Source organism: Haliotis asinina, chromosome 2 (genome assembly GCF_037392515.1).
Source record: "Haliotis asinina isolate JCU_RB_2024 chromosome 2, JCU_Hal_asi_v2, whole genome shotgun sequence".
NCBI classification, from domain to species: Eukaryota; Metazoa; Mollusca; class Gastropoda; order Lepetellida; family Haliotidae; genus Haliotis; species Haliotis asinina.
Window position 1 is genome coordinate 61,449,955 of NC_090281.1, and position 16,381 is coordinate 61,466,335.

The 16,381-nt window shown below is 37.6% G+C and overlaps 1 protein-coding gene across 1 annotated transcript in view; it reads left to right on the forward strand.

Moving 5' to 3' along the window:
- Window positions 1-16,381, forward strand: part of LOC137271933 (uncharacterized) — a 60,876-nt gene that overhangs the window by 32,148 nt on the left and 12,347 nt on the right. The window contains exon 2 of the mRNA XM_067804315.1: window positions 7,174-7,414. Coding sequence (XP_067660416.1) covers window positions 7,174-7,414 — 241 coding nt within the window. The remainder of the gene's footprint in view (window positions 1-7,173; window positions 7,415-16,381) is intronic.

Consider the following 16,381-nt stretch of genomic DNA (forward strand, 5'->3'; position numbering starts at 1 on the left):
ATGTGTTTGAAACCTAACCTAACTAATGTGGTTTCATGACTCACTGAATTGTCTGATCTGAACGTTATGTTTTACAAGCCACACTATGTAATACACAGCCAATGCGGCGTAAAATAACAGAACAGGCTAGGTAGTTAGGTGAGTCGGTCATTTAAGAGTGGGCATTAAGATAAAATGGTATCGCGTTTCAGTTTAGAAAAGGAAGTAAGAGCAAAGGAAAGCTGGTACTGAGTGATATTTTTTAGGAGATCTTAATGTCCTTTTCCTCTTACAAACCTTTTCACACATATTTGATTAATTGCATGATACATGCGTATATAGGATGCAGATGTGTGAACCTCCTCGTAATTACTGCAGCTGATCAACACAGACACATCTTCCACCCATCGAAGGAATTAGTAAAGCAACCTACAGGTGAGGGAAGCTCGGGTTTGGGCGAAAAATGTTATACCATTGCATTCTTGATTTGTGGTTATGAATACGTTTATTTTAGGGGCCTTTTAAGTGATCATCTAGGATAAATCCTCAGATGACAAAAATATGATATTTTGTAACTGTCAAACACAACGTCGGCATTCATAAACAATATCTTATTATAACTACGTGTTTTAGCATTTCGTTTATCAATTTTAGTCGTTGCTGTATAAAAGCGACATGAAAGCGAAACGATACAAATCATGACATGTCGTTAATTCCCTGTAGACCAATACAAAGTGGTCCCCATGATTTTTTTCTCAGCAAACTCCGGACCATTATTCTTCCACTTTTCAAAAAGTATACCCTCATCTACTATGCCATACATGGACATGATGCGAATGAGTATCACGTTTGCTTATTTCACTCACAGCGGAATTATCTGAGGCAGGTTCTCCTCTCTGACTATGATAGTCAGCCTAACTTGATATATTCACTTTGATACGTTTTAGGAAAGATGCTCCGTTTGAAATGTCTGTGCAATCTGTCTGTTTAGTCATACAATCCATAAGTAATTTTTGGTAGTGAAGTTAGCAAATTGTGTGACTCAAAGGAAATTGTGCGTTTCTTGAGATGTTGTACACCGTCACAAAGTTGATGTTGCAAATGTGTTTATTATCTTACTATTGTTAGTAATGGGCCATGTGCGACCTATTGCTGGGCCATGTGCGATCTAATCCTGGGCCTCTGAATTATGACATGTCATTTTCTATATTTTAACTTAACACAAGATGTATTCGTAACAACAGTTTTTTTTATGTAATTATGCCTCACTGAAACAAACTTGGTTGAAAAAGGTTTATTCATATATGAAAGTCTTCATGAACTAATAAGAAAAGATAGATTTTTCTTCGTCGGCCGAATGATGGAATATTTAAACAAAATACTAAAAGGATGCCCAAATTTATTTGCCACATTATTCTACACACTACACATCTGTGCATAATTCCGAAAAACATATTGTCTTGTCTTGATACAAGCATAGCATATCTATTTCATATTTCCATGAGATTCCATTTGTTGGTGTCCTAATTATGTACTAGGAAACATTTTCGAGATGCCATAAAGTAACTCCAAGTACTGGCACTTTGTTGAATCATGTGTTAATCAGTCGAGACATAGACGTCACTGATAGTTGTGGTGTTGATTTCGACAGTAGGTAAGTTGTGTTTGTTGTCTCACGCCGTACTCAGCAGTATGCAACCTATATTCTGCGGTCTAAAAAATAATCGTCTCTTAGAATATGTTATCACAAAGGCACATGTATGAGCATATTAACTTATATTTAAGTGAATATTTATTTATAAAAAAAATGCAAAATGAATACTAATTTATATAATTTAAACGATTGTAAAATGTACATAAATAAAGCATGTAATATTTTCTATGAACAGTTTTGTAACCGCGTCTAGGAATGTATTCCATCGAACACCGTTACTGTTAGACTCAACGATAAACTATGGTTTGATTTGAATTGAAAAGTGAGTCGAGAAAAAAAGAGACATTTTACATAAAAAGGCTAAGAATAGTAAACGTGTCACAGATACTTTAGCACGCACTAAAATGTAATAAAGTTCATACCATGTAATGTCATGGTAAGGATGCAAAAGGAAATGTCCCACTTTTGGAATTACATGCAGAAAATAGAAGCTCTTCTACAACATGTCATGATATTGTTATTAGTGTTAGAAACCCTGGTTCCGGAACTATCACAATTCTGACTTCTACAAGCCTGGAAGGTGAACTGTTTATGTTGAATACATATCTAATTTAAACGGTGATGATGTACGATGTACAGTATTTTCAACTGAGAGTAAATTCACATGTAAACGAAATATTCGTAAAAGGATTGGCAGGTTTATTGTCTATTTTGAAAACATATCTATTTTAAACGGTGATGACAGACACTGACAATATTTTCAACTGAGAGTAAATTCACACGTGAACGAAATATTCGGAAAAGGACTGGAAGATTTGTTGCCAACTTGAAAACATATCTGACTGAAAGAGTGATAGTATACACTAGCAACATTTTCTTCTGTGAATAAATTCACATGTAAACGAAATATACGGGAAAGGGTGGGGAAGGTTTAATTCCTATGTTAAATACATAATATTATCGAATTAAAACGGTGTCGAAGTACACTGACAATATTTTCCACAGAGTACAAATACACGTACAAACGAAACAATTATTTCTAGCAATGAAATTATCTAACACGTCTTCCGTTAGTAAACGCTTATAGGTTTACCGGAGTAGTCAGACATTGAAAAACTGTAGATACAATAACTTCCACTTCATGTACATTTTATAAAATTCTCTTCATAGACAAGCGTATGTCCTACTAAATACAGCTGTGCACAAGCCACGTCTTTGTTTTGAAAAGGCTATCGTTTTTGGGGTCCAGTTACTGGCCCATTTCTCTGTGTATATACACTTGTGTAATTATTTCCATGTAAATAACCTTCTATATAAATACATGGTAGAATTTCAAGTAGTTCACTCAAACATGCATCAGTTAATTGAAATTTATCGTTCAATTTGTTAATCACTCCGTAAGAGAAGAAACCATTTCATGGTATTTTAATAGTAGCTAAAGAATCCTAACGTAAACGGCACAATGGACTTATGTTTAAATTATAAGTGTCTGGTATCAGTGGATCTAAGTCAAAGGCTAATGCACTGGAGCACAAGTGTGTACAATCCGGCGTCCCTCAAGGATCAGGCTTGGCTTCACGTCTTATCACAGTTTACGAATATGATATTGCAGACTTGAATATCAACTTTCTCGCTGACGTTGCATGGCATCTGAAGAAACACTATCAATACCGCTGATCTCACACAATCTGGAGAACCAAAGACAGGATTGTGAGTGGTCTGTCCAGATATTCATCACGTCATTAACCTTGACAAGAGGAAGAATAAACTTTATCTTTTCTATGAAATGCAAATTGGTTTAGCGTTATGTATTTAACAGATATTGCGCATCTCACAGTCGTATGACAAAGTTCATGTAATCTGGTAAATGTGCATAATATTTAAATTCCCTCCAAAAGTTTGAAATATTCTCACCAATCATTTTTGTTCATTTAAGTATCAGATTTAGCAATGACTTGACGATGAACGTGAAAAACAGTGAAACACTAACAGCATTGAAATCACATTTGCAAAAAGATCACCTATGTGCATACAATATAAAACATACAACGGTAAAGTATATGACCAGCTAACCAAACTATACCTCATACAAAATGCATATCTCATATATTCAGCAACGCGAAATGGTATTTATGAATCTGAAAGATAATGTAACAATAGATATATTTTTAAAGTTACATGGAAATATTTAGTGTATAAGATAATCAAAATATTTAAAGCAGTATTGCAAGATATATGCGTATGTGTTTAGTAAAATATATTCTGGCTTCCCTTGTCTTTTCCTGATTTCATATGTATCCGTAATGATGTGATGACTTAAATAATCTGTTAAACAGAGATTTCACGCAAAGGGAAGTTGATAGAGGTGTGGAGGATCTCAAACTGAGAAAAGTTTCGGGTCCTGATGTTGTACCACCTGAGGTTTTTAGACATAATTATGCTATTCATTCTTCTTATTTGCTTGTACTTTTCAACAACGTTTTCAAACGTGGCAATTTTCCAGAACAATGGTCCAAAATTATGATTTTCCATTTGCATAAGAAGGGTAGTAAACATGATGTCAATAATTATCATGGTATATCACTCATGGATATTTTTCCTAATTTGTTTACATCTGTAACCGTTTGAAAGATTTGTTGAATTAATGCGTATGGATACTGAGAGTCAAGGAGGTCTTCCGTGAAGGGTATTCACGATAACAGTAGATAACATTACGGTGCTTTTATTGTTTATATGTAGATTTTCGTAACGTTTTCGATTCGATTAACAGAGACTTGTTGTATGATGTTTTATTTTCTCACATTATTCACAATCGCATATTTAATGTTATCAAGGATATTTATTCAAAAACGAGGGCTTGCATCAAAGTAGCTCGTTCTCTTGTAACAGGGTATTTTGATTCTTTCAACGGAGTGAGGCAGGGGTGCATTTTAAGTCCTTTGCTGTTTTCCTTATTAATCAGCTTCATGGTGAAATGGAGAAATCGGATAGGGGTATTTATTTGCGCAGAGTTTTTGGAATTTTACCTTTTGCTATATGCGGATGACCTGTGTTTATGTTCAGATCGTGTTATTGGTGTGCAAAGGAAAAACCAATTAACTAGCAAAATTTTGTCACAGGTGGGGATTGACTGTTAATTTTGACAAGACAGAAGTGTTATTTTTTCGAAATGGTGGTAAACTTAGGAAAACTGAGGCATGGTGTTTTGAGGGTCATAGACTGAAGATGTCATCGTATTACAACTTTTTAGGACTGTTGTTTTCCATTAAGCTTTCGTGGTCCAAGTCTGTTCAAAACCTTGTCACTAAAGCCACAAATGCTTCATCCCCAGTTAAACTGCTTGCTTATAAACTCAGAAATATGTCTTCAGTAGTTCTCTTTAAAGTTTTTTATGTTTTTGAAGTTATAAAAGTAAATTAAATTATGTAGAACGTGAATTTCACTTTCTTCATAAATGTCCAGGATATAAGGAATTACGGTTTAAATACTTTGAACATGTACCTATGATCTATAATCTTCAAAATGATAATCCAACCCATTTACTGCACATCTCAAATTATATTAAAGATGCCTTACGCAGTTCACTTGTTGACAGCAACTCATAAACGTGTTTCATACGTTAACGTTGTACGTGGGCCGAAGGCCTTTCTACCTAATAAATGATTGATTATAGGCTAATATGTAGCATCTGAAATGAAGATATTTTGATATTTTACACAATAAATGGTTCTAAGTTACTGTCATAAAATATAATGAAAAGTTCTCGGAAACAGTGGCAATTTAGACTTGTACGGGATTTCTTGGATCTATATGTCTTGGGGTTTGTATGACACACTACATGAAAGAAGAACTGGTTCCTAATCCTTTTCACATTAGTGTCCCTTGTATGCTGATCTACTGTAAGTTATTGTGATCTACAGCCTGTCTTTATATTATGCACTGTCCAAACTGTGCTCTTCGTTTTAACTTCACATAATAGTTTTACATTTTACTGTGATACACTAGTTGTTTTACTCTCCTTTGACGATGAGTTTTATAAAATATGCATATTCTTTATACACGTCAAATTTGTTCTCGTCAAAATATAGCTGAACCATTGCCGATGTGGCGTTAAATATTAACATTATCATACAAAGTAATCGTTCTTCATATATAATTCTCCTCGCGAGAGGATACGCAAGTCCCAATATATTCAAAGTATTTGTTATAAAATTAAATAATCTCTCGTACCGTGCACATTTATGAGAAAATCTCCTTCAACCTGAAGTCACATTTGCACGTTTATACATTATTTTTGATGTTTTGTGTTTGCTGGAGCACGACGTTCAGCACGTGTGTGATAAAATTTGTATTGTTTAAATGTAAACCGCACTCTATGACTGCTTTGCTATCATATCCTGATTCAAACACCTTGTTTAAACGTGGGTATTCCTATAATGGGGTGAAACGAACGAGTGTGTGAATATGGTTTTACGCCGTTTCAAACAATTTTCCAACAACGTAACGTCAGGTAACACATTAAGGGGTTCACATATTGTAACCAGGGCAAACGTCGAACCCTTAATTGAGCGAACGCTTTAACCACTAACCGCCTGATATTTCATGTTCGTCGAGACATAGTGTCATCTATCTTCGGAGACGTGATCGTCTCCAGGGAAGAACTCACGACCTGTTTCCATCAGGCCAAGACAAACATAATAGTGGTGCGTTTGCAGAATGGATACCAAACTGTGACATAAACACCTCGGACAATCCATGGATTGAGACATCATGTTGTATCAATGGAAGAGATAAAACCCTTTCCACATTCATGAGAAATCTCTGCTAAAAGCAGGGGTGATTTTCCAGTCTATGTCGTGAACACATATTTGATTCAGCAGTATAGTATCAGTACGATAATGTTTAGAAAATTTACTGGGCCGAGCAAAAAATCCCCCTTTGTGTGGATTTTTATGTAGCTTTGAACTACACAGACTGGAATAAATTGATATTAGTGGCACTCTTTGGAATTATTAAATAAAATAAATAACCCATCCTATATATGGTGCGACAGCGCCGCGTTTGGGCCAAGATAGCGCCCTAATCTGTCAACAGTTCGCTTTATAGAGACCTTATAACTTCCCAAAACACAAACCCATACCTTCTTACACGACGTACACCAAAGACACTGGATTTGGTCACGGTAGAAACGCTTCTTCTGCGATGGAATTTGTTTTGTTGTTTAACGCCACAAGCAGTAATATTCAAACTATATGGCGGTGGCGGTCTCTGAATAATCGAGTCCCAGACCACCCATAGATCAACAGCATGAATATCGATCTAAGCCATTGTGATGACATGTGTCAACCAGGTTAGCGAGCCTCGCCATCATTACTTCATACTACGTTAAATATAATCTTGATCTTACACAATGGCTATTATAACGAAGGAAATATCATATGATAGATTGTCGAAATCCATGGAAGCACAACTTGAAGACAAGCTAGCCATATGAATAAATATTGTCGTACACTGAAACTTAATGTGTTCCTGTTTACCAGAATGATGCCCCGAATGCTGGTGTACTTTTGTGTGGGATTAGCAGGACAATGCCTTGCTGATGATGATGGCAACAGGATTGTGAGGCAACCGTATGGGATCGCAATGTGCCGTCAACTCTGCCACGAGATGGTCGACTGTGGCGTTTACGTGTTCTCAAGGTCGAGTCTCAGTTGTTGTATACCACTATCAAGCTCTTTGAACTGTCATGATGGTATCAAACCTTTACCCGACACTAAGCAAGTAAGTAATTCTAATTGTACTTATTTCTCACTGCCATTTACGGCGAGCCCCTTGCATGATGATCTACCGTCAGTTATTGGCGATCTCTAGCCAGGTTTTATATTGTACTTCCCAAATAGCGCTATTAGTTTTAACTTCCCTTGCTAGTTTAATCCTAACTGTGATATTCTAGTTGTCCTTCGTCGACAGGTTTTTCATAATATGCATATATTCCTTTGCTATGTCAAGTATGTTCTCGTTACAATATGGCTGCAATATTGCCGATGTGATGTTAAATATTAACCCACTCACTCATTCAGATAACGGTTTCACAGGACCATTGGGGCGCTTTTTCAATGTGTGGTGTGGTGTCGTTTGTCTTTTCACGCCGCACTCAGCAATATTTCAACTATAAGGGTAAGGGTTCGTATATGTTGGGGTCGACGTGGATGGGCGGGACAAAGGGTCTGACGTTGAACAACACCCACTTGGTAGGTTTGAAATATTACATACCAATAAGAAATGTCGGAGAATTCTGTACAATCATCACAATTAACGACTTTCTAATACACAATCTGTTGCGCTTTCAAAGTGACCATTTGAACTGCAGTTTTGCTAAATAAAATATCAGTGTTATTGTGAACGTGGATGACGATAAAATTGGTCGATACTTAGGATCTTGAAGTTCAGGGTGTGCAATAATGTCATGATTACGGTTATTTTATCTGTAATGCCCCACATGGATGCGATGTGTGAAGTCCATTTCTGGTGTCCTCCGCCGTGATATCGCCGGATTATTGCTAAAAGCGGCGTAAAATGAACTCACTCATTAATTAATCTGTATTATTCAGTTGTTATCATACGGCAGGTCTGGTGGTACACCGCTGCAATGTTGCAGTAGTGTGGGAGTTCTGAATACAATATTGTTTGCCTTTCTATTTCTTCACCAAACCCGGCATATGCATCTGGAAGTGTGCTAGATCAGGGCAGGTAGAGATAACCCGAAGATCAAACATATTATGTACATGTAAATACAAGAAAGGGACAAAGTTACAAAGTTGATGTAGATGTATTTACAATCATTTTAGTCGAGATGGTTACCTAAAGCTGCAATTTACGTAAGAACAAGGATTTACATTTGTATACAATTAATGTATACAAGAAACATCCGAAGATGGACATACATCAATATACATCAGCAGAGATCAATCAGTGTAGCACTGTAGGAGGAATAGTCTTATTTGCTAGATGTATCTGCCTTAGGAAAACTTTTAAATAATTGTTTCCCATGTCCCTCGATCAACATTATCATTAAAGACATTTTCACCTCCAAATAGAAAAGAGAGCATATCGAGTTCATCCTGTGATTCAAAGGAAACATAGGTTTCCGCATCAAGAATGTCAGTCATAAACGCAAAACAAGTTTCTCTCAATGTGAAGTCGTTGGCAATGTAGGAGTATATGAAAATCATAGTCACAGGTATATTTGTTACATAGTGATGTATTGCTACGTGATGAGATCTTAATACATATTTGGAGGGGAGATTTATAAGTGGGATGTAGGTATGCTAGTTGCCATAGAATATGATAGTTAAACTTGCATTGCACTCATGCATAAAGCGTCCTGTTTGCATTAATTGAGGTTTGCATAATCCATCTGTTTTCTTCACAGCTATGTTTACAATTTTTCGCCATTCGTACTTTGATGGGAATACACCCTCTTTCATAATTCTATTTTTCTATGTGAACATGTAAGTTATATTTGTGGAACACTGATACTAGATCATCACAGATTCAAGGGGGTTGTGTACATGTGTTTATTGCTGAGCAAAATATGTTTTTAGCAAAATTATCACAAGAGACTTTGCATAGACGTCCGAGAAATATGAGTTTACGTCTGTCCGTTTAACCAATGAGCGACCACAACCCCAAATTTTCAATAGTAGAGTCTGTTGGTGATCTTTCATTAAGTCCCCGCACGATACGAGCAAAATATATATCGTTGTGTACGTTCAAGTGCATCGGCTTGTTGACCTCTAATGTTAGGTTATATTTCACAACCACAGAGACTTGCAAGTATCATTCTCAGCCAGATTTGGGTGAATGGGTGGAGTTGAGAGTGAGGACGTCCCACTCACTGATCGTAGGGAGTTTATGTTCTGTCTTGCTTTCTGACAATACCTATTGATTCTTGTTTTTGTTGAGAGATTATTAGTTAGGAGAACACTTCCATATGTAGTTGATTCGGACAGGGGAATAGGTGTATCACCAAGACGGTACTGAAAGTTAGAATATGTGCCTTTTCTTTTGCTGAAGACAACTATAGTACTTAGACGCCATTTGGAGACTTAAGACGAAACGATGTCCAATGATGTTTGTAAACCTTTAGGTGATGCACTAACAAGCGTAGTGTCGTCGGCAAGCAAGATTGCGGGAACATGCATACCGTATACACAAATACCACAACTGGTCTCTCTGAGAGAAGTGATAAGGTCATTTATAAAAATAAGGAAGAACCAAGCTGAAAGAACTCTTTCTTGACCAACACCTTGCCTGACACAATAGATCTCTCACCCTGGTGACAAACAAAAGATTCGCTATTAGAATAACAGTCATGTAAAAGATCTCAGATATTGCCGTTTATACCAATTTTCAGGTAGTTTGTGAAAATTCAATCGTGCCAGATTCTGACAAAGGCCTTTTCGTTGTCGAGAAAGGCGGAGAAAACAGCAGAGTCTGTATGCATATAAAATTGAATACTTTCCATGAGTGTGAAAACTGACAAAATGGCTCCATGTTGGCGCAGAAAAACAAACTGTAATGTATCCGTGAAATTTGGCTTCGATTTTGCTAATTTATGTTCGATTCTTTTAAGAAGGAGCTTTTCGAAATGTTTACCCAGACAGGATGGTTAGGTGATATCTCTGTAATTCCGTGGGTCACTTTTGTCTTTTTGTCCTTTATGTATTGGTATAACCATACCGAGTCTATATTCCTTTGGGGCATATTGAGAAGTAGTGATAGCATCGAATAGTTTTCACAGATGAGTGATGATAAAGTCATCTGCAAAGATGATGTATTCATTTGTAACTCTATCAGGGCCGGTGATTTGATGTAATGACATCTTTAACTTCACTGAAAGAAATTCCTTTTCCAACTCTTCGTCATAGTCACGATGGGAGTTTTTTTTTATATCCGTAACCTGTTTAGATACATGATCTTAAAAGACAGAATCAAATTTGTCTGACTCACGTGGTTGACCTAAATATTTCCCTCAAATTCTACAAATGTCAAGAGGTGTTGATCCACTCTCTTTTCCAGAGGTAAGCACAAGGACATTAGTAACAATTGCTGTCTTCGAACAGTTTTTTACATCCACTTGAGATGAAACTTCGATTTCTTTCAACATTTCATTTCTGTTGAGCCTTTTGGATTTTCGCAAAAGTCGCCTACAATTACCCTTTTCATCTATTAAAGCTGAACGTGATTGAGATTTTGGATCACGAGGTTTATCATTGTTTACCCATTGGCGTCGAGCACCACGCATGCGGTACTGAGCATCATTTAACCTGGCTGCTTTCCAAAATTGTTTTAAGTATGGCTTATAACTGCCATGTGGTATGGTGTGCACACCTGTATGTATTAAGGCAGTTGGAATCATATCATTATACGTATCAATGGTGTTTTCCTGATGTTCGTGGCACCCGTGGCGAGCCACCTCCTCGTGGTGGGTGCTGGGTAATGCTAAGAGCTCGCCAACACCCCCCTAGTGGACCCGTGGGGAAATTTGGTCCAATAGGGCCTTGCAAACGTGTTCCTATTGCTCAATACTCCACTTTGGCCCTGACTTCGACTAGACGGGTGGTCGAATGGGTCCGGTTCGACCAATCGACTGGTCATGCCAAGCCCTGTGCATGGAGTATATATATATATATATGTCATTGCACAAATTTTATTTGGAATTTTACTTTCGGTCTTGGCCTATTTGTTCATTGAGTGTTTCTGATTTTAAAATGCATTTTTGAAGTTCTGAACATTTGCCTAGAGTCTTATGCCCAGAAGGTGGTAGCTCATGGGCCAATCTGGTAGATTAATTATTTATAATTCTTCTACTGGAGTATATGATCCGGGTATCCTTGGTGCTGCAAGCTGGAGGGCCGCTTGCTTTAGCATTGTCCTTGTGATACTCCGTGGTGGGTGGGGATCTCGGATGATGAACTATATTACACTAACCATGGCTTATGAAATTCCACCCCAAAAAAAACAAAACGTCCACTTGATATTGACCCTGGTGATACTGACCATAGATTGTATGCATCGATTGAGTATTGGTCACGTTTCATTGTGACTGAGACTCCTGACAAGACACCGTTAAAGGTGAACCCCTTTGCTGTATCCAAAGGTATTCAAGGCATTGCTGGGGATGTGAAGAACATAAGACGTTTACGTTCGGGTGCCCTGTTAGTCGAGTGCGGGAAAAAGTAGCAAGCAACAAATCTAATGAATATTAAATCTTTTCTGGGCATTCCCGTCACGGTCTCTGCACACAAAACCTTGAATACAAGTAAAGGTATCGTGAGAGATCGAGATCGATTGTTTGGTGACATTTCGGACCTTGATATAGGATCTGAAATGAAGGATCAAGGTGTACTATATGTCAAGCGCTTTTCAACTCGCAGAAACAACGAAACCATCAAAACAAATACGTATCTGTTTACTTTTTCATGTCCAAAAATCAGTGAAGGCAGGCTACTGCAACATACATGTTGACACCTCCATCCCCAACTCGCTCAGGTGTTTTAAATGCCAGAAATATGGACACGGTGTAAATACTTGCACATTGTCTGTTGTGTGTGCTCATTGTGGTGAGAAAACACACACAACAGAAGATTGTGACAGTGATTTCAAAAAATGCACCAACTGCTCAGGCGACCATTCCTCATTTTCTAAACATTGTCCTATTTGGAAAGAGCAAATGGAGATAAACAGAATAAAGTTTACTCAAAATATCTCTTTTTCTGAGGCAAAAAACTGGCAAAGAAATCTGATCTTACAGAAAGTTATGCTACAGTCGCAATCTAGAAGTCCAGATCTAAAGTAACAAAATCATCTACAGGCTGCCAAACTACCTTGACTTGGGTCAGTTGCGACTCTCCACAGCTTTTATCCCCTACTGTCTCATCTCAGACTGGGGAATCACTTTCTAGTACCTCAAAGGCTCCTTCTGATAACAAATCATCATCTCAGTCACTCAGAGTCTCAGTCGACAGCTGATAGTCAGTAAACTGGAAAAAGTAAACCGAAGCCAAATCCTGATGCTTCAAAACAACAAAGTGGCAGAACTCCTAAAGGGTCACAGAACAAAATTCAATTGTTCAATAAGTACGGGTCTCTTGAAGACATGGACGTTTCAGGAAACGTCCATTCTAGGGCACATGGCTTGTCGCCCTCCAAAAGAGTGCGGGATAGATCCCCAATAAATACCCCCAAAAGAAAGTTTATTCCAATAATATTGTACAGTGGAACTGCAGAGGAGTGAGGACTAATTTACATGAATTACAGCTATTAGTCCAAGATTTTACACCGTCCGCGATATGTCTCCAAGAGACATATTTCAAACAAACAGATACATTTGACCTTCGTCAATTTAATGTATATCGTTGTTTTTCACCTCAGGGTGGTAGGGCCACTGGCGGATCATCCATTCTAGTCAGACAAAACGTTATTCGAAGCCCTGTTTCACTTAATACTAATATGCAGGTTGTTGCAGAGAGAATTACTTTACATGTAGCGTTTACACTATGCTCACTTTATATTTCGCCGTCTTCGACGTTTGCCAAAACTGATCTTCAAGCTCTATATGACCAACTCCCAAAGCCCTGTATTATAATGGGAGATTTAAATGAGCACAACCCACTCTGGGGTAGTGTAACTACAAACACTAAAGGTAGGTTGTTGGAGGACTTTTGCTCTGACAATGATTTATGTATTTATAATGATGGTTCCAACACATATTTACACCCTGGTACAGGGACCTGTTCTGCTCTTGACTTGTCACTCACAAATTCAAAACTACTTAATGAATTTGAATGGTCAGTCCATGATGACCTCTGTGGAAGTGACCATTTTCCTCCGTTACTAAATCTGTAACTCCATCTGATGTTCCTCCATCATCAAGGCGGTATTTTGAAAAGGCTAACTGGGCTTTATATCAAACACTGTGTGCTGAAAAACTTAAACCTGAACGTTTTATTGACGTTCCTGAAGCTATTACATGTTTTCTGGTGAACTGAATTCCATAGCTGATGAGTGTATACCAAAGTCCTCTGCAGTTCCACATATTCGAAAACCATGGTTCAGCGATGAATGCAACCAAACTAGGAAGGCAAGGAAAAAAGCAGAACATTATTTCCGTCGCCATCCTATGGTGCATAATTAAAATAAATTTAAAATTTTAAATGCTAAAGCGCGGTGTACTTTTAAACAGAACAAACACCAATCTTGGCAAAATTATGTATCTAAAATAAATGGAACATCGTCCAGAAAATTAAAGGTAAAGGTACTAAATCTACTGTCCATCATCTTAAACATGGAGATCAATTACTTACTGATGAATCAAATATTGCGAATAAACTGGGCGAAACTCTCTCTAAACATTCTTCCTATCCAAATTATATACCTAAATTTCAGCAATATTAAAAACAACAAAAAAAGAAAACTATAAATTTCAATTCTGATAATGGGGTAGATTATAATGAAACGTTTTCTATTCATGAACTCCATACTGCTCTTGATCAAGCTCATGACACTGCTACAGGTGCTGATAACATACATTATCAACTCCTGAAGCACTTACCAGAATCCTGTTTAGGGACGCTCTTATTAATTTTGATGATATTTGGCCTTCCGGCAAATTTCCTTCTTCATGGTGTGATGCTATAGTAGTACCAATACCTAAACCTGGACGTGATCATACGGATCCATCCAATTATCGTCCGATTTCATTAACTAGCTGTGTTTGCAAGACCATGGAACGCATGATAAATAATCGACTTGTTTGGTACTTGGAAACAAATGACCTTATCACAGATATACAATGTGGTTTCAAACAGAAGTACTGCCGATCACTTAGTGCGTTTAGAATCATTTGTGAAAAACGCGTTGATTAATAAACAACACGCTGTGTCTATCTTTTTTTATCTTGAGAAGGCATATGACACAACCTGGAGATATGGCATTCTGAGCGATTTACATGACTTCGGTTTGCGAGGTCGTGTGGATGATTTTAATATTTTTTGTCGTGTGAAAAATATGCATACCATTGAGCGGCAACTGAGTTCTGTTTAAACAAGATTAATAAATGGTGTCTTGAAAACCCTGAACTATCTCGAGATGGCGCACCAATTAAAGTTGTGAAGGAAGCTGCGTTCTTGGGTCTCATTTTTTATTCACACTTAACGTTTTTACCGCATATTAAGTCACTTAAAACTAAACGCCTGAAAGCACTTGACTTGTTGAAAGTGGTTTCAAATTCTAAATGGGGAGGGGATCAAGCTACCCTTTTCCATCCATATCGATCTTTCGTGCGTTCTAAACTTGATTATGGCTCCATCGTCAATGGTGGAGCCTGAAAAAGCAACTTAAAACTATTAGATTCAGTCCATCATCAAGGTCTAAGACTTTGTCATGGCTCCTTCACCTATTGACAGCCTGTATGTCGAGGCTGATGAACCATCTCTTGAGCAGCGACGTATACAATTAGCTTTACAGTATGTAACAAAACTATATTCAAATGAGTCCAACCCTGCATATAACTGTGTTTTCAATCCTCTCTACGAGGATTTGTACAATAAGAAATCTTCTCTTGTTCCGCCTCTTGGTTTAAGAATACAACCACTTATTTCTGCTGCCAGCATTGAGCTGGAAAACATAGCTCCTTCCCGTCTTCTTTCTTCTCCTCCTTGGCAGTTGGTTAGGCCACAAGTTGGTTAGGCAAACAAGAATATAATCAACTGAAACATAAATATAGCGATTATAGATCCTTATTTACAGATGGGTCCAAAGACGGTGGCGCTGTGGCTTGTGCCACTGTCATTGGATCCAGATCAATATCGTCTAGATTACCAGATAATAGTTCTATTTTTACAGCTGAAGCAAACGCCATATTAACAGCTCTTAAATATATTCAAAGACACCCTAAACACAAACAGTACATAATCTATTCTGACTTCAGGCAATTAAAAATATTTCTTGTAAACATCCACTTTTAATTGAAATTATTGAATTTTATAATGATCTTGCTACTGGCCAATACGACATCGTATTCTGTTGGTTACCCAGCCACGTAGGCATTTCCAGTGACACAATGGCGAATCTTGCTGCTAAAGCAGCACTGAACGAATTTGTGACACATGATGTTTATCGACATTGTAAACACAAAAGTAAACCAAAGGGTTTTACTGTCTGCACTCGTTTACATCGAGTACGGGTACAGCAGTGAAGTGTCATCAGCAGGCCGTTTCAGCTGGTTCCCCTGGTAACGTCTGGAGTTGCTCAGTTGTGACGTCATTCTGACTTTACGTCACAATATTATTTGAATGACGTCACCACTGTTGGTGACTCAACAAAACAATTGTTTGCGAGGTTTCTACGTGTCAGTACGCAGTAAATAGTCTTGCAGTTTCCGGGAATCTAATGCCATTTGATCATGTTTTTCAACCAATCAGATTACAGAACACAGTGACTTTTGGTTTAAAATTTCGATTAATCTATGGCAGAAAACAAACGACGGTGTGCGGGACCTAAATTAAGAATCCTCGCACAGGGCTAACTGACGCGCTGTTCTTTTGACGTGTCAGCCCCCAACGTTAAGACAAAGGATACTAGAAAAACAAATGATGAACAGTTTGGTGATGGTTTATGTTCGGTTTAAATATCTTCTCTAGATCATTTTAATTACATCCTTGACCACTCTTAAACCATACAAGG